This window comes from Larimichthys crocea, chromosome XVIII, assembly GCF_000972845.2.
Source record: "Larimichthys crocea isolate SSNF chromosome XVIII, L_crocea_2.0, whole genome shotgun sequence".
NCBI classification, from domain to species: Eukaryota; Metazoa; Chordata; class Actinopteri; family Sciaenidae; genus Larimichthys; species Larimichthys crocea.
The window spans coordinates 13645846-13673328 of NC_040028.1; the positions used below are offsets into that span (position 1 = coordinate 13645846).

Here is a 27483-nt window from a genome sequence, read left to right on the forward strand (position 1 = left end):
TTCATTTATTTGGCTGATTTTCCGGGGAACGCACCACCACGTGGAGCGTGTTTGAAGTAATTCAAAGCGGTTATATTTAAATAAAAATGAATTTAAAAAAATTAAGAATATCAATTAGATGATGCCCAAGAGAGTTGATTTCATACGTGCTCTCGTGTGTGTACTGATTGGTCCAGATTATGGAGGAAAAAAAATTAAAGGTCCGTTTAATGAGACCTCCACGTGACAAAAATGGACCAATAAAAAGTTCAATTAAAGAAGGCACAAAAATACTGAGTGCTTAATAATGGAAAATACTGTGAATGGAGCCTGACTGTTATATGTCAATGGGGGACTTTTATATCAGTCACAATTCAAAGTGCTCATTAATAATTAGAAAACGTGAATGGAGCCAAATCTGGAACTTTTATATACCTGAGTGAATGAATCCAGAATTAGATATTACAAATCAACAATGAGTATTGTTGCAAAAGCATTTGGTTGACTTTGTTTGCCAATTTAAAAGAATGAAAACTTTTTTGTTTTGTGTGTGTGTGTGTGTGTGTCATAATTACACCGATAAAAGGAGGAGAAAAAAAACTGTGAAGTTGACAAGTTTTCTGTTCGGCAGCCAAAGGAAGTGACACATCAAAATAAAGTCTTTGCTTGTGTGAAAATGTGGACCAGAACAGACCCGCAGCAGACAGGGGTAAGGAGACAGGTTTTCTTTTTCTTTGTTGTTTTTACTACAATTAATTACAGATTGATTGGTTCTTTGCTGATTGAATGATTCAACCCGTATGCTCTGCCTCAATCATCCGGTTTTTGATTGCATCATTTGAACCATTATTGAACACTGATATCAAATTAATCAAGTTTAAACAATGCATAATTAAAAGTGATACATAATAAGCGCAATGTGCACTTAATTGGAATTTCAGTGTGAAGGAAATGCGCACAGCTGTCAGTAAGATGCGTGGCATTTAGCTTGTCATAAAGCTGGTGTGTGTGTGCGTGTGTGTGTGCGTGTGTGTGTGTGTGCGTGTGTGTGTGACAGTCAGTGATAGGCCTTCCCAGGGATAAACAGCAGATGGCGATAACTGAATGCAGGTCCTGTAATCACACAGCTTTTTCATTATGTGGCTCTCGGGAGGTCAGTGTAGTCCAGGGGCAGCTCTGAGGAATCGGAAGATTTCTTAATAAACTTCTATTTATGGCTCAATTAAAAAAAAACACAACAACAACAGCGGTTTGCCTCTGGATTTAGCCACACGTGGATAGAAACCTACACCAGATGGCGATGCTTTACTGTTATTATATTAGTTAAAGGAATCCCATGCTGTTAAAAAAGCCTCACAACTGTAGTGCCAAAAAAAGTAGAAGCTGCAATCAAGCTCTCATGAATGCAGTAAACACTCAACACACAACAAACAAGTTAAAACTAGAAGGACTTATCATAATGTCAACTTTACGCACCGACATGGGTGGCATCCTGCATCCAAATGGATCAAGTGGCACTCAGTATGGTGACGGTTCCTCACGGTGGAGTCTTTCAACAGCATAATGTTGATTCTCAGAGGTAGACCAGCACCTTTGGATGTGCAGCAGGGAGCCAACAACTGTCCTTACAAGTGGGGTTAAAGGTGACAAGTTCAAGGGGTCTAAAGTTAGAGAACCACATCACAGAAAGGTATATTTAGTATGCTTTTATAGGAGCAATATACATTATTACAAATAACATGCTCTCATTGCTCTATCATAACATCCCAAATAAATAAAAGTGGCTCTCTAACCTATTTTTTCTTAAAATCTGAGGTTGATCCCTCAGTTTCTGCCCTTGATCTAGCAAGACATCCTCTAAACTTCTTCAGTTGAAGGTCACAGCTGAGACATACAAGTCTGATTTTTTTTGGGACAGACATATTCTGACATATATAGACAGAGGATCAATCAAAAATTAGGCAATTTACTGCGTGACTGACATGAGGATTTTTATGTCAGCACGTCTGGAGTTTTGGAGTTTTAATTTCCAGGAAGGAAAATGTAGTGGGACAGACTTAACACAGGATACAGAGCAGAGTGTGGAGTGAAGTAGTCCTCCGCAGTTAAGCTCATGCAAACTGTGTTTAACAATAATAAAACAATGACAAATGATCATATAACCTGCACTGACACGTAAAACTAAAGATAATGGCTGCAGATTTTCTGCGCCTGAAAAAATAAAGGTGAAACACTTGAAAGAGTGACGCGTCCACGTCAGCGCGCAGGAATGCGCATGTTTTCATGAACGGGAAGGAGACAAGCAGGAGAGGCGCGAATCATCACCGAGCTGCTGACCGACGACGATCAAACACATGTGACCGCTGTGTGCTCGCTCAGTTACTCGCTACACCTGCCGGGATTACGCACACAGCGGAGGTCTGTGCTCCATCCATCCATCCATCCATCCATCCATCCATCCATCCATCTCTGTCTGCTGAGAGGAGGAAGAAGATGGACAACACGGATCAAGGTGCCCAGATAGAGCCGCTCCTGCCTACGGTAAAGAGCACTTCATCTCTGGGGACAAATATTTACTTATATATACCTGTGGATTGTGTTGACAGCATGTCAGCTTATGACATAATGAAATGATGACTAATCTATTTTTAGTGAGCTAACTCAACTCTCTTTAGAAGCATGATTAAAGTTACTCTCTGACTTGATACAGTCACAACTAAGAGGCGTTCACTGGTTCTTCTTTTGTCTTTAAGTATGAAACTGTTTCACAGTGATGAAGTAATGTCCCATTACACACTCTGTGCTATATCATTTCATATAGGCCCTGTTGTGACAGCCGTCCTATTAATACAGTAAATTCATGATGGAAGTGACCTTGTGTCTTTGTTGTAATGAAATTGTGACATAGATTAAGGTTTAAAATGCAGCAAATGTATGATGGAGTGATGCTGCAGGCTGCACAAAATAATATGTAATAATAAACTATCTCTACAAGCATTTTTGGAGAAATCCTGTTGATGTAAAAGAAGTCTCTCAGGGGACACGTGGACCCTCCCCACTGGTCTTTGCTGATCATTTCAGAGGAGATTTGTTGTCATTATCCATTTGCTGTTTACGTCAAAATAGATTTCTTTCCCATTTAGCTGAAGATTTAAAAACAGACAGGCTTTTAGACTGAGAGTTTTCTCAGTCTAAAAAGCTACATGCCTTTTGATTTCAAAATATAAAAGGTCCCAACATGACCTTAAAAGTGGCTGAACATTTAAGTGTCTAAAAATAATCAGATGTCAGTTAATCTTTATCCGATCTGGGGTGGGGGAAAGTCAATGCGAAAGTGAACCTGTTAAACTAAAGTGATGATTTTTCTATAATCTTTCAGGTCAGTTCTTCCTTTGGCTCATCAGTTTGCAGCAGAAGTTTGGTGAGTCACACCCTCCCCCCTGGCTTCCATCACTTCAAAGATCACAGTTAATGTTTAAAACTATGAAATGTATATTTTTGTTGCATTGAGGTAGAGTGCAAGTCACTAAACTCTCCTTGGAGTGACCAAATGGATTTGATGCATGACAAGTTTATACAGCTTTACTTTACAAACACCTAAAGAGGAAAGAGAGGAGGGAGGCACGGCATGAATTTAGCTTTGATTTTGGCCAGCAGCGGCCAGTGATGTCACAGTTATAATCTCACGATGAGAGATTGGTGGCGCTGTCGATAGATTGCAAATTACAGTTGTTTGACACAACAGAAGGGCATCAGCGGCTACCAGGCATGGTGTGAGCAGGGGCAGCAGGAGTTTGAACTGCAGAGCTCGGCTTTTAGACAGTGTTGCACTCTGTCTAATCTCATCATATAGTAGAGGACGCAGAGGCAAAGCTCATGCATTCTGAAAACCTGGAGGCTCCCTGGCCCCTCAAATATCAGGTAGGACAAGACTTGATCATCGTCTTCACTGCTGTAACATCTCGTACTCACTGGTTTATCGATGTAAAGTACCTGTCTGTTTGAGGAAATGTGATTAGCAGAGGGAAAGTGACATTTTCTGGATGTTTTATAGACAGGGACTTTTCTGTCTAAGTGTCCAAAATGAGTGTAAAGATACTGGCAAAAGTGTAAAAGAGCTTTTTCCTGCTGACCACTACTGACCTATCTTGAAGTTTGGAGATGGATGCAGATATTAAGTTTGCCAGGAGGAAAGCTCAAATCTGTAAAACATCTTAAATAGCATCTAAAAAAAAAAAAGTAGTACTAATGTGTCCTCTTACAGGATGTTGAAGTTTATAGCAGACACATTTAAGGATTACAGTGCCACATGAAAGCCTGTGCAGTTAATGATTTTGCTGCCACTGATGGTTCCAAAATTGCCACAGCCATCTGTAGGGATCAGATCCAAATATGTGCCACATCCTGTGATATCACTTCAGCCGCGTGGTTTGCCAGTCCTCTAGTAGAGCTGTCATGGTTATGTGTTAATGTTACATCCAGACATCTCTTTGTCCAATCGATGGCAGCAAACCCACCAAAACAGCTTTGTGCATAAGTCTGTTCATATGGTTTCATACAGGAGTTTGATGCTTTGAAGCTTCAGATGGTTGAGGTGATTATAGTGCACTTATTAAGAAAGGTATGTGTGGTCCAGACATTAAAATTCGGCATTACGGTGCTGGACATCAAAGTTATTTAGATTTTGTATATTTCTCCTGTTCACGCCTTACTGTTGTCTTTCTTTTTTATTTATTTACAAGCTTTGCATAAATCAAAATCCCATTACAACAAAAATAAGGGTGCTTCTTTATTGTATGGATTGTGCTGCCTGACACTATGTCACAGAAATGCTGTAATTTTTGCAGAGAAATTCCAAGTTCACAACTTATTACAGTAATAAAATGCAAACTATACATATTCACTACGCAGACTTGTATGGAATAGCTACATATATAAGAAATACAAGAGTGCTAGACAGCCGTGTCTTCTGCCATTGGCCATTTGGTTCACTCCTGTAACCCAAGTGGGATATAAACTTTCCACCTTACACCTTTACATGGGGTTGGCGAATAGAGAGTAAGTGACACCATCCTGGGATGGTCTGTCAACCATGAATCGCTATATTGTCCCACACAACACAAAATGTTCTGGAGCATGCCTCACCTTGCTTCTTCATCTTTCATTGAGATCATATGTAGGAAAATAGATGCCATGTCCCTGAAATGTGTCGTTGGTTGAATGCATTTAGTCTCAAAGAAATGAAAAGTGATGTTCAGTTTTTTATCCACATTAACTTCTGTAGTGCACAATAGCGATATAGTTTTCAGAAATGTAACCGTCGTATGTGAGCACAGTACAGATTAAATATGGATTATGTGTCTGGTGTGTTGATAACAAATAGGCCTACTGGCAGTTTAATCTGAGCAGAGATGTTGATCCATGCCCTGTATATTTGCAGACAGATTATCAACATCAGCCTTGTGGCCTGGCCAGCCCATGTGGCACTGCAGCTGTGAACAGCAGTGCCCTTCATTATCATAATGCTTCGATGGTCAACTGGTGGTCAAGATGGCTCAGGGAAAAGCTGATGTCAAGCAAGCTTTCGGGATAAAAATACTGTTTATAAGTGCTTGAGTCTGTTTTGTAATTTCCAGGAGGCAGGATTGATCCTACAGAACTCTCCCCAGTGCTAAAGCCAGTTGTACTGCATGTATGTTTGTTTTACTTTCTCAGTCCCAGCTGTTGCTGCTTGGATTTACAGTAAATGACAGTGCCAAATGAGATTTACTCAAGTCCATACCATTGGTGCACTAATCAACACCAGCACGGTCTGATAAGTAATCATGTGACAGTGTTTATAAGTCACACATTTCACAGATTGCTCAGTAACCAGTTGTATGATGAATGTTTCTGGTAGTAATGGTGGTTTTCCTTCTTATTTTATGTATGCATACATTGTTTTATCGGCCAAGTGCTTAAAGTGTACAATAGGATACAGTCTGTCTTTAACCACGCTACCTGCGTTGCTCTGCAATGCCAGTTGTTCAGTCTGTCAGCCCAGCTCTTTGATCAGCTACTGGATTCTCATGACAGTTGGTGAAGACATCAATCCTAATATCTTTGGTGATCCGCTGACTTTTAATCACGCACAACCAATAGATCACAGTGGCATATGTCCAGCTCTTCTGTGTATGACCACATCTCTCGTGGAAGGAGAAACTACAGTGGCCTGCAAAATGCGTGAAAAATGCAAAAGGCTTTATCTAGAGCCAGTGTTCATGCCATGGAAGATGACCTGTGGTGTATGCAGACATAACATCCATGCATCCATTTTCTATAGCTGCTTATCCCTATCACAGCGGTGGGGAAGCTGATCCCAGCTGAGGTGGGGCGAGAGGTGGTGTATACCCTGGGTAGGTCATCAGTTCATCACAGGGCTGACATGAAAAGACAAACAACCATTCACACCAATCCTAATTGTCTCCTGGCTGTAGCTTACAGAACAGTCTTAAGATAGCAGTATCAATCTTCTCATTGAACTCTCAGCAAGATAGTGAATAAGTGAAGTACCACCAAAGCACTACAGACTTTTACCCTCTTTTAGCTCAACTTTATGTTCGCATCAGACCGTAAAGCAGCAGAAATGTTTGTTTGTTGGACTGTGACTGGACAGAAAACATCAGGGGAGGGGATGGATGTGCACTGTGGGCCTACTTTAACAAAGGTGGGGCAATTAACCAGACATATATTATCGCCAAAGCAACCAGTTAGTACACCTCCTTTAAGTATTTTCTCTTGTGAAACCTAAAAAAATACAGTTTGAAAACACTTCCAGTGAAGCGATCTCACCTTTACGTTGCAGTAGTGATGTGTCAATCGTGAACGAGCTGGTTCAAAGAGCTGGCTCTGTTAAGTGAACGATGGGAGCCAGCTCATGTCCGAGAGCAGTTTATTTTAATTTTTGAAATTACAATTAAGTTAGTACATTTAAATGATGAGTCAAATGATCCGACTTCCTGAAAAGAACCAAACTTCAACTCTTGCACCGAGGGGGCAGTAACGAGGCCTTAACAGCTGGTTGTCATCGCAACCAGACGAAGAAGGCGCTTATACTAACTTGGGCAAGGAAGGCGAAAAGGCGTGTACTTTCTAATTGTAGTGTTCGGTTTTACATGAGACAAGACCTCAGGGGTGAAGACTTCCCTGAGCCTTTCTATGGAGTCCTCCGGGACTGTCTCCCATGAAATGGACGTGTTAGTCCCAGAGCTGGCTAATGTTTTTAACCCACAGCACACTAACTACATTGTTCTTAAGTACTGCACTTGTATTGAGTATTTACATTTTATGCTACTTTATACTCCTCCACTACATTTTAGAAGTCTAGGGTCTAGGGGTGGCTAGGGCATAACAAGAAAGTGTCCCCAATCTTCTGAGTCCCGAGTAGCCATTAGAACAAGTTTTATAGAAAAGAAAATTATTTATTTACATAATCAGGGATCAAACAACTATAACTATGGGTATCAACTTCAGGGTGGACCAAGGGCAAAACAACAACTAAAACCAAAAATTCTCTCCAGAAAACAAATCACTAACCTTCAGAAAACAAATGACAATGGACTTACCTTCTAGCTAACGAAAACAAAATGGCAGTCCATCCCTACCTTTCAAACAAAAAACTACTCAGTACTAATCTAGCACAAAGGGTTACACAGAAGGACATGTGGCTGGTTGGGAGAGGATGAGGAAGTGCTAGTTTCCACCTGATGGCTGCCATCTTGGCTCCTTATATACCAGGTGGTTTGCAGCTGCAGCCAATCACAGGCTAGGGCCTGGAATCACTCCACCAATCATGTACCGGGGGTGGCACATCCCTATTTACATATAAAATTGGAAACAAAAACACAGGGCACACAAACAAACACAGCAGACTACAAAAAATATGACCACAGTCATAACACTTTTTTCATTTTGTAACACTAATTCTTTGCAGTTTCACATAATTAATATAAAACATAACATACATGGCACTGTTAACCGTCCACCGTGGCAGTATATAAAGTAGTAGAAATTAGCTCCACATATACCATCTGCATGTCAGAGATCTTGTTAAAAGTAACCTAGAAAGAAGAAATAAAGTTACCTAGATTAAAATAAACATGTAAATTTGCCTCATAATTTTGCCTTTCCCCCTTTGCACCACCTCCATTGGCACATTTATTTCATGGGTAGAGAGTGTGCTGTTGGTTGGTGACCAGTGACCACACCTTATCCCACCACAGCCTCTTCATATTTCTGTCCACACTGGTTGACACCTTTGTGCTGCATGGCCCTTTCATTAGTGTGCCTGATAATAGCCATGCTGAGCTGTGATAGCGTGCTGGTGTTCAGATTCAGAATTCAGAAGTTGAGCTTTGATCCTCGCATGCACTGACGAATAATGATTTCTGCTGGTTTTCCCTCTTGCCACCTACTCCCTCTCATCTTCTTTCACGAGTATTACATAAGCAGCCCGACATTCACACTACAGAGTGCAGTTTCTCTCAGTGATCTGACTCTAATCAAGTAGATCCATGAGCTCTAATCCATCTCCTGCTATGCAACGACTGCATGGCCTGCTAAAGGTCTTATGTTGATCTGCCAAAATTTAACTGGCTGAGGTTAACTGCTAATCAGCTTTTGTCACATGTAAATTAGATGTTCATTACTTACAGTATCACGTTGGTTCTGTAGGACAGGAGGGCCAATGGGAAATCTAGCTTAAATAACCATAATTGTATTTTTAATCATTTTAATTCAGTATTTTCTCTTTTAATCTAAAAAAAAAGCTCTGTGTAAAGGTTTTTTTTTTTTTGCAGTGCTTGATTTTTGTCTCCTCCATTAACCTCCACATGATCCACTCCTATAACTTGCACACCCGTTGCAATGACAATTAGTGGCATCATATCGAAGCTGGTAATGATTAAAAAAAACATTTAATTTTATTTGGAATACAGCCTGATGATTTGTTTTATCTCTCTCCTCCAATTAAGAAGAAGTCTAACATGTTGTTGTAACTGGATACGTGTGGGTGGTTGAACAAGATGGATAAATGAAAAGGGTAAAAAATAAATAAAACAGCAGCCAGTTAAAGAGAATACAAACTAACTTTACCAAACTTTTTTTGTAAATTGATTTGAGGTCAAGCAGCGATTCACCTTTAGCGCTCGCGTCTCTGTAACAGAACAGTATAGGTCACTGAAAAGGAAGCAAATTAAACGTAAGGTAAACTTTAATTGTAGGTGAATTATTTATTGTTCCCATCATGAAAAGCTTTCTTTTTGGACTAAGATGATACTTTTCTCTTTCCTCAAGATGAGATGTGCAATTAGTATCCATGGCAACGCACTATTTGGTTGGATAATGTGTTGGTTCATAATGCCCTCGACTGTGAGGCAACACCAAGTCAACAAAAGCTGTATTTCATGTTCAGGACACATCAGTATGCTGGAAGATACATTCATTTAATAAGATGTAATATATAATTATGCTCCACCTCCAGCTGTGTGCTCTTGAATAATGTTTATAGTGTGTTCATGTGTCCAACAGAGGAACGATGACGAGGCCGTGGTGGACAGAGGAGGAGCACGATCCCAACTGGGAACCAACTTTGAGAAGGAAGATCTTGAAGGTACCTGAACTGCCTCTGAATGCATCTGGAATACAAAAAGCTCCAGGCTCTGAAAGGCTGCTGCCGCTGAGTCCGCCTACTCTGTCCTTTCTGCTCTTGACAGCTTTTTTATAGTTAAAAGACGAGAGCAAGAGTGGGAGGTAGAAAACTGTGGGTGAGCTGAGTTTGCATCAGTAATTTCATAACCACTGAAAAACATGGACAGTCAAAACAAAGATACTAATACAAACAGTATGACTGAGTAATTTTGGATAACTGAAGGCCAGCAGCTTTCCCCATCTGTGCTTGTAAACAAAAGACAACAATACACAGCTTTTCAGCTTTTAAGCCAAATTAAAAGGAGCTTTTCAGCTTTTCAATTTCACACGCCACTCCAACAATTGATCAAATATGTAATCGCTGAATAAACTTTACTTTTAGTATGACACTGTTAGTGTGGGTGCGGTGTGCTTCACTCATGGCTGCTGCGTGTGTGGGATAAACACATTGCTTCAGTAGGTGTATAAACAACTTTCCTACATTAATGACACTCAACTCAACTAAACTTTACACCTTAACTCACAACATATTATTCGATCTGTAAAATGTTTCACGGCTCATTGTAAGGCTGCTCTTTGCAATTTCTTGCCAGAAAGCTCAACAATAAAAATTGGCCATCACTTTTATATTAAGCTTGAGAGATGCTGCGAAACATGAGAATTATTTGGAGATGTGTAAGCAGAAGTGAAAGAGATTATACTGTGGATGGCATTTCTTAAAAGATTGCAGCTATATTAAAGACTGTGTAAAGGTAATTCTGAGATTTCTTTCAAAATACATTCAGTATGTTACATACATACATTAAGAGTTAAAAGATATAAAAGTTGCTGAAAACATGTGAAAAGACTGAAAGATATATTACTGAAATGTGGCGTCAGAGGTTAAAACAGTTTTCACCAGTTTTTAGTCCAGGATTTTGTGGGCGGTCCTAAAGGGTGGCTCGATGACACGCTGAGGCCACCCTGGGCATACCCCTGCACCCCTAGCAGAGAGATAGAGATTAATTCATCTCACTCAGAGTGTTTCAAAGTTAGTCATGTCATTTTCTGAACCCATCTGACACGTTTCAGTCCCTTCAAAGTTGCTGCTTGACTGCTCCTACGAATGGGCGTGCCTTCTGCACATTCAGAGGACACGCCAAAACAGTCCTGCTGAGAATACTGCTCAATTTTACCCGATTTTGACACCGAATTTCTTAAACTTGTCGATATTTTTAATCATTCAGATTTGTCTGAGTGGTTAATAACACTTTCTTCTTTGGTCTGACAAACTAAGAACACGCTAAGAACACAAGCTTCAGAGGTTATTGATAGTGAACTGCTCTGAATATTCAGAAGAACATCTAATGTCTGTACATGGGCAATTGCATGTTTTGGCTTTAATATTAAAATGCAAAATATTTTTGTTTCTTTGTGCATTTTGCTGTAGTTTCTTCTTCTTCATGCTAGGAAGGAGAGGGTTGCAATACACAACTACACCGCTAGATTTTAAATCCTTCACAGCGATCTTTTTATTACTTGTGGTATACGTATACACAGTATTGTGGCATAGCTGTGCCAATCATTCTGAGGAGCGCTGTATGTGCTGTACAGTATGGGCTTGTCATACTGCAACGAGCTGAGTGGGCTGACTTACAAGTGCAAACACTCTCTCTCTCTCTCTCTCTCTCTCTATCACGCTGTTTCATATCTGCAAACAGACAAACACAAACATGGATACACATAGATAGTGGTACAAGGCATAACAACCCGGCAACACAAATTCACAGAGCAGCTGGAATTTGTGCATCGCAATTTACAAACAAGAACAGTAGATACGAATGCAAACGCCTCTTTATAGATAATTGCACCATCACATTTTACACATTCCATCTGTAAATTCACACTTTAATTGTCAAAGCCATATTGCCTGCATTAAAAGGATACTATATATAGTATTGATACAATACTATACAAACTGTAATCTCATGCCACACTAATTGTCGTAATTTCTTTGTGAATCAGGTCACTGATCCCCAGTATGCTTTCATTAAAATTATATTCCCCTGCTGAGCAAATTATTGGCCGATAACGAGAGATTTTCATTAGTCTGGTTATTAAATGATAGATGCTAAAATAGCAATTGGTAATAATAAATATTAATAATATATTTTATTTGTTCTATGAAAGCCAAAGTATGTCTGTGAACATTTATAAATAAATGAACATTTGAAGTGAGTTCTTCAGTTAATAGTCGTGATGTCAGTTACATATTTAGGTTCAGTTAGCTCACTACACATTAGCCTTTCTACACTCAAATGTGCATTAACTAAAGGTATTGAACTTGAATTTTTTTATACAAAAACTTGTCAGTTATCTTATCAGTATTGGCCATGAAAAGTAGGTTATCAACTGAATCCATATCCTGCATCCCTACTGTGCTCATTTGTACACACAATGATTCATGTAGTAATTGTTGGTAAAGGATTGCTAACTCAGGAAAAACTTTTATGTACTGAATATGAAATGGATGTATTATTATTAGTATTGTTATTATTATTATCTGAAAGACATACCTCCTAAATATCTTTTCAATAAATCTTTACTTCTTGTTTCTCATTAAACAAATCCAAACATCATGTCTAGAAAATCCCTCAATAACCTTATTTTCATGTTGGCAACGTAACTTTGATTCAGGTTTATTGTACAGCTGTAACAGGTGCTATTATCTGCACATGTGCTGTGTGGAAATGGTGCATTATATAGCAGCAGTAAGCATTATGTTATTATATATGTATCATCTGTGATGCACTTTATCATATCAAAAACACTCAGGATGTAGCAGTCGCCTATAATAAATAACAAAGCTTAATGGAGTAACACAAAGAAGTAGTGCTAAACCCTGATCAGCATAATAATAATGATTATCTGTAAAGCTCCTTAAAGCACACAGACACAGACAGGCACGTTGCAGCTGATCCTCCTCTAACCAGTGTGGGATGTGTCCCTAGGCCACAGGACTCTCTACATCGGGGTCCACGTCCCCTTGGGCAGTACCAGGCACCGCAGTCATCGCAGGCACCGTCACCATGGAAACAAACACAAGAAGAGGAGCATTGACCGGGCCCTCACCTTGGAGGAGGGTAGTGAGTCTCCTGTTTATGGTACTGGCCACACTCCTGGACGTGCATGCATCACAGCACAGACAAATAGTATTTTTATTCACTGTCTCATGACTCACTATAATTCCTTGCGTTCTCAGACACTCCCTCCCAGAGAGTGCAGTTCCTGCTGGGCACTGAGGACGATGACGAGGAGCACATCCCTCATGACCTCTTCACGGAGATGGATGAAATCTGTGTGAGGGATGGAGAGGATTCTGAGTGGAGGGAAAGCGCCAGGTACTGTCATGACATTAACGTACTATTTACACACAGTCGTGACCTACATGTCACTGCTGAAAGCTCTGATTGAATGGACTGGTCATGCCCATGATCCCACTTACACTGATGAAAGATGTAGCTGTGTGTCTAATGTTTGAGTTCCCATTATGTTAAGTAATTGTACTTTATCGTAATTGCTTCTTTCCTTTTTTGATAAATGTCAGTGTTAAGATGTAGAATGTATTAGATGAAGTATGGTCTGTTAAAATGATAAATCAGACATATTTTATTTACAGTGATGCCCTGATGAGAGGCAATAAGGAAGGGCAGTAAATGAGTAAGACTGAGAGCAAGAAAGAGAGAGAGAGAGAGGATCCAGAATGTATGAGCGTTGTTATTGCAGCAAGAGCAGATGGCTGGCCAGTTTGCCGTCTGCTGGCCTCTCCTGACTGGTACTCAAACTGCTGTTACAGGTGGCTGAAGTTCGAGGAGGATGTTGAGGATGGAGGAGAGCGATGGAGTAAACCCTACGTAGCCACTCTGTCTCTACACAGTCTGTTTGAGCTGCGAAGCTGCATTATCAACAGCACCGTGCTGCTCGACATGAGGGCTAATACCATCGAAGAGATCTCAGGTAACTACTATAATAAGACGCGCAACAAAGTTTGTGCTCCTGACAGTTGTTTGACGTGCATATATCTATAAATATGTGCACACTCAGAACCCTGACAGGTGAATCCAACACAATCTGTTTCTACCTTAGACATGGTGTTGGACCACCAAGAGTTATACTCACCACTGGGAGATGAACTCAGAAAGAAAGTGCGTGAAACACTGCTGAAGCAGCACCATCATCAGAGCCAGAAGAAGCTGGCTAATCGGCTGCCGATCGTACGCTCATTTGCTGACATGAGTCGACGGGCGTCGGAGCTCCACCTGGACAAGAACGGTGAGAAAATCGAGCAGCTGTAAGAACACCCTCTATTGCAGTGGTTTCAGGACCATTTAAGACAGTCAGACCTCTGTGATTATTTAAGTTATTTAGGTTTCTTTACTTGGTTCTGGAATGAATCTGCTCAGTGGTGTTTAAATGTGGATACTTTGTAAATATGCAATATGTATATGTGTTTTCTAAGCATATGGTCCTAACTTGTGTACGTTCCCATCTTTTCTTCATCCTGATTCTATCCACCACCCACCATCTGCCCACCCACCTGCCACAGCCCCACTGAAGTCAACAGGTGCTGGTTTATACAGCATGCCCTTGTCCCTCTACCAGCTTAAATAACATATTGTAGAGGGGAGTGTTCTCATCATTTGCGTTGATACTGGCAACTTAAAAATAGGTTGCTTTTGCTGGGTCGAAGCGATTGAGATAAGATCAAGAAAACAATATTTCAAAAGTACTTTCTATAAATATACATATTTGTTTTCTGTTCATCTTCACAGTACAATATCTATTTGGTTGAATTGTGGGATAAATTTAGTCCAGCTTGTAATTGGAAGTATTTACTTGTCTATATCTTTGCCAGATACATTTGATGAGCTTCAGGTTTGCCAACAGTCCACATGACAAAATTAGTTACGCAGAACACACCAAACTGTTCAATCATTTTCTAGTTTACTAGGAGCAATTTCATTTCACTGGTGTGGCATTCTTACTCTGATAAGCTCCACATCATTGTGAGTGTATCAAACTGTATAATTAGTGTTAATTTTTTGACCCCGCTGCTTAATGCTGAAAGAAATTAGGCCAGGCCTGTCAGGCAGCTTGTCAGTAATCACGTTAACGTGAGTGTGGATTGTTTTTTTTTAGAGTGATGAGTAGTGATGAAAATCTGGTTGGTTTTATCCACAACAGCACTGAAATCTGTCTCTGTGTGATCCTCACTCCTGTTTGTCCTCTCTAGAGGTATTCTCTATACTTTGTCTCAGCTGCTGAAAGGCTGAAATGTTGAGAAGGTTTTTGGAAATTATTCACAATTCTCACTTCTGGATTATCCAGGTCAGATAACGTCCTCACAGTCTCACTTAGCGTGTCCAGACGGGAAAGGAGACACCAGCAGAGAAAACAGTTCTGTGGACTTTAGCAAGGTATAGTACACACACTGTGTGGCTACACTGTAATACATACAGTACTTTGTTTCACAAGTTATGAACATAATGTCGGAAAACTTAACTTAACTTAACTTAACTTAACTTAACTTAACTTAACTTTACTTTACTTTACTTTACTTTACTTTACTTAACTTAACTTAACTTAACTTAACTTAACTGCACTTTACTTTACTTTACTTTATTTCATACTACTTTAGACTTATACTTCACCATACCTCAGAGGAAAATATTGTAAAAATGTTGTTGATTTTATATGCAAAAAAATGGAAAAAAGAGACTAAATGTAGATTTTACATTATGCAAAAAAATGGAAAAAAGAGACTAAATGTAGATTTTACATGCGAAAAATAGGCCGCCATTTAAATATGATTGCTTTCCTCAGTGTCAGTCAAATGTAATTCTTACTAAAAGTAATCAGGTCATAAATGACAAACATATGATTGTTATTTAATTGTGTCTGTGTCATTGTCTGTATTCTGATGTAAAACTTATTGTTGTATTGACACACACACACCCAGACCTTTACTCCCGCAGTCATCTAGTAAAGGATTAGGATTATAACCACGTTAACTATTTTAAGTCACTCAGCACTGGCGATATCTACATGAGAACCACATACAGACAAAGATAAAATCCTCCTGCATAATGTATATGTATTTAATCTTGTGTCGAGGTCAACATTTGCTTTTTTCCTGTGCACTGAAACATTTAGAAAATGCACTCAGCTTATACAGAGGGTATTTTTAGAAATGGTAAACTCACAGCATGCACAGCAGCCTTTTTTTTCATGCATACAATTTATCTTGCAACTTATACACTATATTATTATTCACTTGATGCGCACAGCACAAAATAAACAGCACTATAGTAGTGTTTATTGTTTTAACCCATCAATATATCAAAAAATCAGCCACCCTAGAGCCATATAAAGGAACAAACAACACTCTAGTCAACACTTGTCAACTCCACATAATTATCGCTGAAAAATCAACAGCTTTAATATTCCAAAATATTCTGTACAATGCAGTTTCACTTTCTAGAGTAAAAAGCAGACAGAGCTACTACAAGAGTATCATATTTTGGGATCTCCATCCTCATACTCAACAGGTGGGGTCAATGTGAGGATCTTATTTATAGAATTCACTGTCAAACTTGAGTGATCTGTTTAAACTTTTCAAAGCACGCTCTCAGTCAAAGCAGCTTAGACCATAAGCTAATCGGAAAATGGCGTTAAGTTCTCTTATGTTATACTCTCTCTCTTTTGTGTCCTCTTTCAGATAGACCTTCATTTCATGAAGAAGATCCCGATAGGGGCCGAGGCGTGTAACGTCTTAGTGGGAGAGCTGGAATTTCTGAACAAGCCTGTGGTGGCGTTTGTCCGCCTCTCACCGGCGGTCCTGCTCAGTGGGCTCACAGAAGTCCCTATCGCCACAAGGTTACTGCAGGCTGATTCAACTAGATCTGCTATAAATGTCTCTTACTTATCCTGCTGAATCTGATATTGAATAAATATGCATATGAGTCCTGATCCAGATTTGATTGAAAAACTATAATTTTTTTTTTGCCTTTAGGTTTCTGTTTATCCTTTTAGGGCCTGTAGGTAGAGCGCCTCAGTATCATGAGATTGGGAGGTCCATTGCAACACTCATGACAGATGAGGTAAGTCACTGAAGAACAGCTTATTACTATGTTAGTGTCATATATGTGCTTTATTTATTTATTAATGATTGAAAGAGGGTGGATTGTTTTGATTGTCAACCAGATGTCGACTTTCTGCAGGAACTTTGCATAAATTCACAGGCCCAGCAGAGCTCAACAAATTCATGAAGTGATGGAACATTTCTCAGCATGAAACACAGCTCGGAGCTTTTATGACATGTCTTCAGCGATTAGTCAGCCCTCATGTCCTCAAACTTTATTATACACTCTCCGGAATGAGTAGATTTGATGAAACGTCATATTACATCAGGGACAACTGTGAGTCAGTGGTGAACTTGTTGTTTCATAGTGAGCTTTAAGTTTGAATAGCCTAGCCCTGGCTCTGTCTGTGTTTGTATGTTATGTTCTGAACATGTTTATATAGGGTTAAGTTAAGGCTAAAGAAATAAGTGTGAATGTGCCTGTCTGTTCGCTTGCAGTTGGCAGACATTCCTGCATTTTATTATCCATAAATCTGTAAGATAAATCTATGCATCTTGACTCTGGGGAGTGGTGAGGCTTGCATATACGGTACCGTGCAGCATGTGCACTGCACGGCACTTAGTCAAGGTTTGAGTCAGGAGTGCAGCTGCCGTCAACGTTTCATATTTTTCTGTTTCCAGGTTTTCCATGATGTCGCCTATAAAGCTAAAGACCGCAATGATCTGATCGCTGGGATTGACGAATTCCTCGATCAAGTGACAGTCCTGCCTCCAGGAGAGTGGGACCCATCCATACGTATAGAGCCACCAAAAAATGTACCATCACAGGTTAGTAGGGTTTAGTTGTCTTCTTTTTTTCTCTTCTCTAGGACACGTGAACCTAACCGCTGTGTATTTTCTGTTAAACAGGAGAAGAGGAAGAGAAGTAACATTTTACCTAACGGATTAGTAGAGGGTGACGAGGAAGAGGAAGACGGTGGCCACGCGGGTCCAGAACTGCAACGAACTGGGAGGTGGGGAATCACAACAGTAAAGAGCATGTAGTGAAGCATGAAGTCTTTAAATAGATTTTATATTTTTAATGAGTAAGTACCTCATGCTAAACTGGTGATATACAGTGCTGTGGCAGTACAGCATGCAAGCCTGCTCACTACGCGCACTACTTTGTTGCAGATAATTGGACTACTGAGCCTCCAGAGCTTTACATCACACTTACAGTTTTATGTTTGTATGTATCTTTGTTATGTACAAAGAGGAATTTGGAGAGCGCCTGCAGTATAGTAATACAAAATGGGATTTTGTTGCTGTGATTCTTCAAGTAGCTCACCTGGTAGAGTGTACGGCTCATGTACAAAGGCCCTTTGCCTCTATCTCTCTCATTCCTTATTTTCCTGTCACTATGTGGCTGCTACTATCAAATAAAGGTTCAAAAGCCCCCCAAAAATCTTTAAAAAATAGGTTATTTAAAAAAATGTTAGAGTTGTTCCTTAAAATCATCAAAAGATTTGCTGATAGATGATATACTAATGCTCAAATAAGGCGATAAATAACGCCTAACAGGTGGAATAATATTTAAAAAAATAAATGACTGAATGTGACATCAGTGTTTCCTCATTTGTTTTCTAAAATATACATAGAAAATTAAACTGTAATGCTGATCAGCTATTTCTGGGTAAACTTGGTCTGTAGTTGTAGTTATAAAGTGGTTTCCATAGAAACATCCTGCCTTGAAATGTCTATTTGCAGCTAGACTTTTCTATCATAGGGCTCTGTCACACTAAGAGTTGAACATTGGGGAGAAGGCAATGGAAGAAAAGCAAGTTAGGAGAGAAAGAAAAGAACAAATTCTAGTATTTTTTAGTAAGTCTGTCAAAAAAGAAAATGAATTTCTTTTGGTGTTTTAAAAAAAAGTTGTTAGAGTATCTGCCATGAAATGTGAATAAATGACACGAGTGAAGAGTTTCTTTTTATATTTCCAGGTGGTTTGGTGGCCTGTTTCTAGACATCAAGCGCAAGGCACCCCACTACCTGTCCGACTACACTGATGCCATTAGTCTACAGTGTGTGGCCTCTTTCCTCTTCCTCTACTGTGCCTGCATGTCCCCTGTCATCACCTTCGGAGGACTATTGGGCGAGGCAACAGAAGGACGCATCGTAAATCACATGCCCTTTCCTTCTAAATGTTCACAGTGCACTGCTGTACACTGTACTAACCTTACAGTACATTAAACCAGGCAACAGTTGTAGGTCAATATAGTAAAGATTTTTAAAGTAACTATCCGTCAATAGTCTTTCTGTCATTTCCTATTCCCCAGAGTGCAATTGAGTCGCTGTTCGGAGCCTCGCTGACTGGAATAGCCTATTCTCTGTTTTCTGGGCAGCCCCTCACCATCCTGGGCAGCACAGGGCCAGTGCTTGTGTTTGAAAAGATATTGTTCAAATTCTGCAAGTATGTGTCCTTTAATGTGACGTGTGCACATAATCACATAAATTTACCAAATGCCTTTGACTTATATAATTTTATGATTGCATTGATGTTTATCGGCTTAGTGGGATCGACATGAATGAACCGTCCCTCAAACATCTGGCCTCATGTACATTAAATGTTCTGATTTTATAGACAAAATACCATTTAATTTCACTGCCATAATGACTTCCTGCAATCCACCCACATTACTAAACTAAATCAATCAATATATAATGCGGTCAGATATGTCCCATAGTGATTTTTCCCCTTTTGTTTCCACTTAGGGAGTATGGCTTGTCCTATCTGTCACTGAGAGCCTGTATCGGCCTGTGGACAGCTTTTCTCTGCATTGTGCTGGTGGCTACGGACGCCAGTTCCTTGGTTCGCTACATCACTCGTTTTACAGAGGAAGCCTTCGCCTCACTCATCTGCATCATCTTCATCTATGAGGCCTTAGAGAAACTTGTCCACCTGGGAGACCACTATCCCTTCAACAAGAACAACAACCTGGACAAACTCACCATGTACTCGTATGTGGACCCTTATTCTCACACAATACACTGTCTGAAGTTGTGAAAAAAAGAGGATAATTACTAAGTATACTTCTTGGAGGTGCTGTAAATCCCTGACAGATGAAGGATTATTTACCCAGATGTTCATGCGTTTCCACAGATGTTCATGTGTTGAGCCTTCTGACCCCTCCAATGGCACCCTGAAGTATTGGGAGATCAACAATGTTACTGCCTCAGAAATCTACTGGGAAGCACTGGAGGTCAAGGTACAAACCCACGGCCCAAAAAAAGTAGAGAGAAATAAAAAAAAACAACAAAAAAAATCCATCAGTCATGTTTTTTTTTCCTTTTATACGTACACAACAGCAGGAATTATTGAAGTACACAAAGACAGACTGAAAATATTACATTTAGGTTCCCCACCTTAAAGTGGCATGCTTTCACAGATGGAGGAAGCCGAACAGAGGAGATTAAGGGCATGTGAGCTGGATTATATTGGATTACTCATTGCAAATCACTATAAAAGCAACATTTTTGTTACGTTTTTTTTTTTTGTCCACGCGGATGCTCATAAACCCTGTTTGTGGAAACATAGAGTCTGCAGATGCTGATTTACTGCTAATCATGTAATAAGTATAGATAACTACCCCCTCTACCTGTTGTTGCAGGATTGTATTGAAAAGCGTGGGGAGTTTGTGGGCAGCGCCTGCGGCCCCCATGGTCCCTACGTTCCTGACGTCCTCTTCTGGTGTGTCATTCTCTTCTTTTCCACCGTCCTCATGTCCGCCTTCCTCAAGGAATTCAAGTTCAGCAATTACTTTCCTACAAAGGTACATTATCATGACAACCAAGCATGGAGGCAAATCTTCCACAGCTGCTGCTTAACGTGGCTTTGGTAGCAAAGTGCAGTGGTGCACTCTAGTGGTCAAATATAGATACTGCAAATGAGGACATTTGGAAAATGAAGTGTCCTGTTTCCTGTTTGGGATTAAATTGAGTAAAATAAATGAAACTGAATGATCTATAGGTATTTTTCACATTTTCCTCCAACAGGTGAGGGCCATCATCAGTGACTTTGCTGTTTTCTTCACCATCCTTACTATGGTCTTAGTCGACTACGGCTTAGGGATCCCCTCTCCAAAACTACAGGTTCCCAGTGTGTTTAAGGTGAGCTTGTCCACAAAAGATATCACATTTTTCAGATTTTTGCCACAAATAAGTTAATGATAAAAAGCATTGTCATTTTTTCAGCCAACCCGGGATGATCGAGGTTGGTTGATCAACCCACTGGGGCCCAATCCCTGGTGGACTGCAGTCATTACGGTGCTTCCAGCTCTGCTTTGTACCATCCTCATCTTCATGGACCAGCAGATCACTGCTGTCATCATCAACAGGAAGGAACACAAACTCAAGGTAGTTCTCTGCCCTGACATTTAAATGCATTTATGATATATCTCATGTAGCATCTTTGGTTGTTCCGTTTCGTCTTTATTTACTGGTGGTTTCCGCTTTCAGAAAGGCTGCGGTTACCACCTGGATCTCTTCATGGTGGGGGTGATGCTTGGCGTGTGCTCTGTGATGGGCTTGCCGTGGTTCGTAGCAGCCACCGTCCTCTCCATCACCCACGTCAACAGCCTGAAGCTTGAGTCAGAGTGCTCGGCGCCTGGAGAGCAGCCCAAGTTCCTCGGCATCAGAGAGCAACGCTTCACTGGCCTCATGATCTTCACCCTCATGGGCTGCTCTGTCTTCATGACATCCGTGCTGAAGGTCAGACACAGTCTTTTTGTTGTTCGTATGTTTGCATTTTGATCTGTGTGCAGTTATCCACCACATATTGTTGAGACACATGAAGTATCTGTCTGTAATTGTTCTATGCATTCCCACTGCTTCATCCTTAAGACATTAAACACCCTATTTACACCTGGTATTAAAATGCATCTCTATTCAGATGCATTATCCAGATAGTAAACTTGCCTTTGCACCTGATATTTATAATGTGTTCAATCAGATCTCAGTCCCTCACACCTGAACCTGCGCAAGTGATTAAAGGCTCACTTAAAAATGTTTAACTTAAAAATATAAACTTTGTGAGACACTGTCTATGGAAAATTCTTAATTATTTGACCCCTCTCGTGAATTCAGAAAATGCAATACATGAAGTTATTCCTTTTTTTTTTGTATTAAAAATAATGTGCCACCTCATCCTGGTGTCTTTAAGTACTGGTGTGTAGATTAGTCCTAGTCTAGATAGATTATATAGCTTAGTATTTCTTCCTACAGTATATATCATTAATGTCCCTCCTGTGTTGCTTTTATTTTTCATTTTTCATGCAGTCCTCTTGATGTTTTGACACAGAATAGATGTATAATCAGTAATTCAATGCTTTCGTCTCTAAATCTGAACAACAATCTATATTTTATGTTGGCTAAAAACAAATATCTGTATCAGCGTTATGTCGTGTGGACTAGGAATGTCAGAACTTCATACAGATTGTGTTTACATAATATCACACAATGACATTCTGATCATGACGCATTAACACATTACATTAATATGCATTTTTTTCCTACAGATTGATACAGATTGCATTTTATGAAAAGGTGTAAATGGGGTCTAATGTTCCTTGGTTAATTATTGAGTGCAGTGCAGCAGGCCTGCTGAAGTAGAGAAGTTACTGGTTTACATAATTGCGTTACTGACACTTTTTTTGTTCTTCAGTTCATTCCTATGCCTGTGTTGTATGGAGTATTCCTCTACATGGGAGCATCTTCTCTCAGAGGCATTCAGGTAATTTGAATTATTCTAATTATTTGAATTTCACTGTATTTAATCTTTTTTTAAATTTTTTTATCTGATGTTGAAAGTTAATTGCATCGCAGTAAATTGTTTGTGACATCAACCCCAAATTCCCAAAATTTAAAATATGCCTATCACACACTTTCAAAACTGTCTCTGTTTTAAATATGAAACTTCTTTTTTAGATTATCCGCATGGCTGAGATTAGACAGACAGTTGGTCTGTGTGGTTAGTTTTTAATTTGTAGACCCTACGGATAATCTGTGTTAATTCTCACCGAGCCATGATCGGGAATCGCCTCCATATTGTCTGGCTGCCCAGATAAAACGTGTTAATTGGCCTCTAGTGTGTTCCCAGCACTTACAGAACACCTGACTGTTATTTAATTGCCCTGTTTATTTCTTATTTTCTTCTCTTTGAAATGTGTTCTATTATTGTTTTTGTAAATTCTATTTAAATTAAAGCGACATTATGTAACTATTCTTCCATAGAATAACAGATCTTAAACTTTTTGATGCTACCCCCACTTGTAATTGGATGAATAGCGCCTCTGTCGTTCCCGCTCTGTGCCATGTATGCCTGATCTTGGCACCACACGCAAGAAGTGTGCAGCACTTTATGGCACTAAGTCACAAACCACCAACCATTTCGCTGATTTTAGTGAAACTGGCTCATATTTTATGGAGAAAATGTTTAATGGTTTTCCCTCTGATGTCTTCTGGCTGCTCTGCATCAACTCTCTGTGATTCACAATAAACTGCTGTGCATTATAGCTGCTTTTCGGTAATGTTAGCTCAGTTTGTTTGCCAGGCTGCCTGGACTGTGAGTATTGTGAACATCAAGGGAGTGTTAGTGTTTGTAACACAGACGTTTTGGACCTGTGTGAAGTGGGGGGTTTTCAGGCCCAGGGTGGTGGGGGTTGCAGACGGGGGAGCGATGCTGAATGGGCACCAGAACCTGAGCCGGGTGAGTGGGCAATGTAACTGGGCCTCAGCAGCAATACCATTTTTTTATGTAATGTTTTTAACTTGGTAGCTTGATACGTGTTTGAATTTGTCCACCAGCTAGTCAGTGGTATTCGCTCTTTGATGCCGGGGAGGCAACAAGATTAAAAAATTTTAAAAAGTCACAGAAACAATGCAGAGTTGCTCTGTGGGTGTTTCACGTATAGTAACCCTACATTTCATGTGCATGGGTTGCTGTTTCTGCTCTTAAAAGGTACATTATAGGGATAGATGAGATAAAGTAACTGTAATTAATAACAAATAATAATGACCCTACAGAATATTATCACCTCAGACTGTTTACTTCGGCTTTAACAGGCTTTGTAATGAGTTTCAGCTCATTGTTTAACTGTCAAGTCTCCAGCTTTACTATTTTGGCAGGCGGCACCCGCTGTACAATACTTGCTCAACACCAGACGATAGACAGATACAGTCAGTGACTAGTTGGGGAACATAGTGGAGCATTTAACAGCTAATATTTCTCTCAGGAGTTGATAGAGACCAAAAACGGAGCTAGAAAACAGTAAGCCTGAGTGACTTATGTTACTCTGTAGCTACTGGATTTATAAAAAAGTTCACAGTATCAACTTAAAAGGTAATGATATGTCAGTTTTGTGTTCACAGCTTCTGTCTGATGCCCCCAGGTGGCTTATTATTGTTGTTTATTGCAGACTTTTATTTTTATTATCATTTATCCTCTGCAGTTCTTTGACCGTCTGACACTGTTCGCTATGCCAGCTAAGCACCAGCCGGACTTCGTCTATCTACGACATGTACCCCTGAGGAAAGTGCACCTCTTCACCATCATCCAGCTCAGCTGTTTGGTTCTGCTCTGGCTCATCAAGACCTCCAAGGCTGCCATTGTGTTTCCCATGATGGTGTGTAAACAGTCCAATTATATCATCTGCAGGACCATTACACAGGCAGCACACATAACTGAAGTGTTAGCAGGGTCAGTGTGTGAATACAGGTATGTTACTGGGGTCAGTTTGGCGTCTACATCTGCTCTGAGTTATTGGAGGTAACTAAAATAATGTAACCACAATATTTGTTCAGGAGCATAGCTCTGTGGGTGTGTTTCATCCTGTGACAGCAGTTCCTCTTTTCCAAACCAGTTCCTGTCTGTTTCAATTCTCCCAAAATAACACATGGAACATGCAGAGCTGACATTTAAACTGTCGATTTCGCAGGTGTTGGCTCTGGTGTTCATCAGGAAGCTAATGGACTGTTTCTTTACCAAGAGAGAGTTGAGCTGGCTGGATGACCTCATGCCAGAGAGCAAGAAGAAGAAGCTTGAGGATGCTGCAGAGGTGCTGTAAAGCCAAAACATGCATGTCCTGTTTCATTTATTTTCATTTATATTCAGTATTTAAAGTGTGTTTCTTCAGGAGGAGGAGGAGCAGAGTATACTGGCAGAAGATGAGGCAATAGTGCAAGTACCATTAGAAGGGTACAAGTAAGTTTTCATTACAAGAAACATTTATACCACTGCTAATATGTTTGTTTTGTTAATTTTATAAATGTGAGTGTAAATCACCTTTAAGTTAACCTGGCTTGTCTTTTCACAGAGGAATACCAATCATCAACATCACAGATGAAATGTCAAAAGGTTCTTTTGGAAATACCTGGAATGCAAACAGCTAAACTATTTGAGAAAGACCTCAAAACTTTATAGTAAGTCACTTTTTGTATTGTTTTATATACAGCATATGCACTCATAGTTTATCTAGATAGTGTTGTGTTGACAGAGATGAAAATATTTCTTTTAATTTTGTGATTATTAATATATTATTCATTATAAAAGTATAATTCTTTAGACCGACCCCCTTCAGCTCCAAAAACTAAAAAAGAAAACTGAAGTACCTTAAAGTTCAGTGATTCTTGGGTCTGCACTGTGTGTGGGCACTAATAAGCTTAGATAAATATTTAAATTGGGAAATTGTGCGACAGCATTATTTCCTTCTTTCTACAGGGCTGGCTGCCATGAGGCACATCATAATACTATACTAGTATTATAATGTTTACTAGTATTTGGACCAGGAACACCAGCTGTCAAATGAGACTTAAACAGTCAAGTATCTTTTCTATTAACTATTGTTTAGTCGTTTAGGTTTTTGAATTTTGGATTTAAAGGAATAGTTCTACATTGTGGGAAGTATGTGTATTCACTTTTTTGTCTGTTGTTGGATGAGCAGATTGACGGGGGTGGCTGTGGTTTAGGTTGTAGTTCAGGTCACCTAGTATTTGGAGGATCACTGGTCACTGATTACTGGTATTGAACCCCATATTGCTCCTGACGGCTGTGTGTGTATGTGTGTGTGCAGCCTCTGTTTGAGAAGTCTTGAAACTCATCACCACTTAACTGCCACAAAATTAAATACTACACTTGTTCAGTATTGAAAGAGACCTAGTACATGTATTCACTCACTTACTTATACTTTACTTTATCTGACTTTATACTTTACAGTATATAATAATATGCAAGTCTGGAAAGGGCTATTGTACATACAGTAATAAGTTATTTTACCTTTGATAAGACAATAAATGCTTATTATATGTGTATCTACTAATTATACGTCCGTCTTTTCTTTCTTGATTTGACTACAATGCTCACAGTATATCACAACACGGGTGTGCGAGACGAGAAACGTAAGATGAAGAAGATGGAGGACAGCTTTGTGAGTCTTTGTAACTGTCCCTTCTGTGTGTTCGTAGACACGTCCGCATTTCGAACAACCTTTCAATATTAAGTCTTATAAATCTGTGTGTAAGTGAATAATTGTGTTATCTGACGTGTCACAAACCTTACTATCTTCTTGTGTTAATGTTTTTACTCTCTAAATCCGGACACTGAATGTAAGTTATGTAAATGTAAAAGATTGGTATTGCTAAAAGACTGTTTTCAAGTTTCTGTCTAAAAAAAAAAAAAAGTATTCATTTTGTTATAAACTTTGCATTTTGAATTGCCATCATATCAACTTATCCCTGGATTGCTTATCTATTTATGCACCGATTCCCTCTCGTTCTTTATTCTTTAACTTCTCTGTAGACGTTGGTGTGAAACTGAATGTGATCGTCTAGTAGATATTTTTAAAGCCTATGATCATTCTTGATCATAACCATATAAAAATCCTCTGAAAAGCCATACACAAATGTGTAGAAATCTCAATAACGTAAAATAAAATACACATTTGTGATGTCTGTGTATCAGCTGAGACCATTTTGAATCCCATGTAATAATTGGGACTGACAGGACTGAATGCTTTAAAGTGATCAATAAAGGGCAATATTCATATGTCTCTTGAGAACCAAATGCAACAGCACTTTTTGCCAAAACTATTTATTTATATGATAAATTATTTATCTACGTTTATTTTATGGAATAAAATGTTTGCTACCAAAAACCTTGTAGTCTAACAGAGACTCGCAGTATTTTGCTTCCTGGTGACAGTGTATTGCTTATTTTGTAAATGTAAATTTGAATACAAATTGTTTTAATGTTTCTATAAAGTTTGGTGAGTCATAAATTAAAAAGCGTCATCGCAGGCGCAATTAACCTTAAAAACATTTCTAATTCTGTTATGCATCTGAGGATTACAATGAAAAGTGGAGTTTGGAAATAACTTGGGATGGGCTTATTTTTAAAAATACGCAATTTTATTATTTATTATGTATATCTTGTCATTGTTATTTTAACTTAATAAATTTCTACGAGCAATGTTGTTTGTCTTGTCACTGCCACACACACACACCGAATCATCATGGTTTGCTCACAGCAGAAATAGAAAGATGGTTAAAAGTATAATAACAGCACAAAAACACGCAAAACTAACGGGTAACTCCTGATTTTATGAGTCCTCAATGTGCATTAACAAAAAAATTAAATCTAGTGAATTTGTCACAAGAATCATTAAAGA

At 39.3% G+C, this 27483-nt stretch overlaps 1 protein-coding gene across 1 annotated transcript; it reads left to right on the top strand.

The window, feature by feature from the left end:
- The first annotated feature begins 2256 nt into the window (after positions 1-2256).
- slc4a10b (solute carrier family 4 member 10b) lies at positions 2257-27276 on the top strand. Its single transcript, XM_019255188.2, has 26 exons — positions 2257-2520; positions 3359-3400; positions 9547-9628; positions 12657-12809; positions 12908-13046; positions 13502-13662; positions 13792-13977; positions 15034-15122; positions 16424-16581; positions 16718-16805; positions 17468-17614; positions 17696-17799; positions 18766-18940; positions 19102-19235; positions 19538-19783; positions 19926-20031; positions 20434-20595; positions 20819-20932; positions 21017-21178; positions 21281-21532; positions 22485-22553; positions 24271-24444; positions 24757-24876; positions 24955-25022; positions 25135-25240; positions 26183-27276. Exons 1-25 carry the CDS (start codon positions 2263-2265, stop codon positions 25208-25210), a joined length of 3465 nt encoding a protein of 1154 aa, XP_019110733.2. The 5' UTR covers positions 2257-2262; the 3' UTR covers positions 25211-25240; positions 26183-27276.
- The last annotated feature ends 207 nt before the right edge of the window (positions 27277-27483 follow it).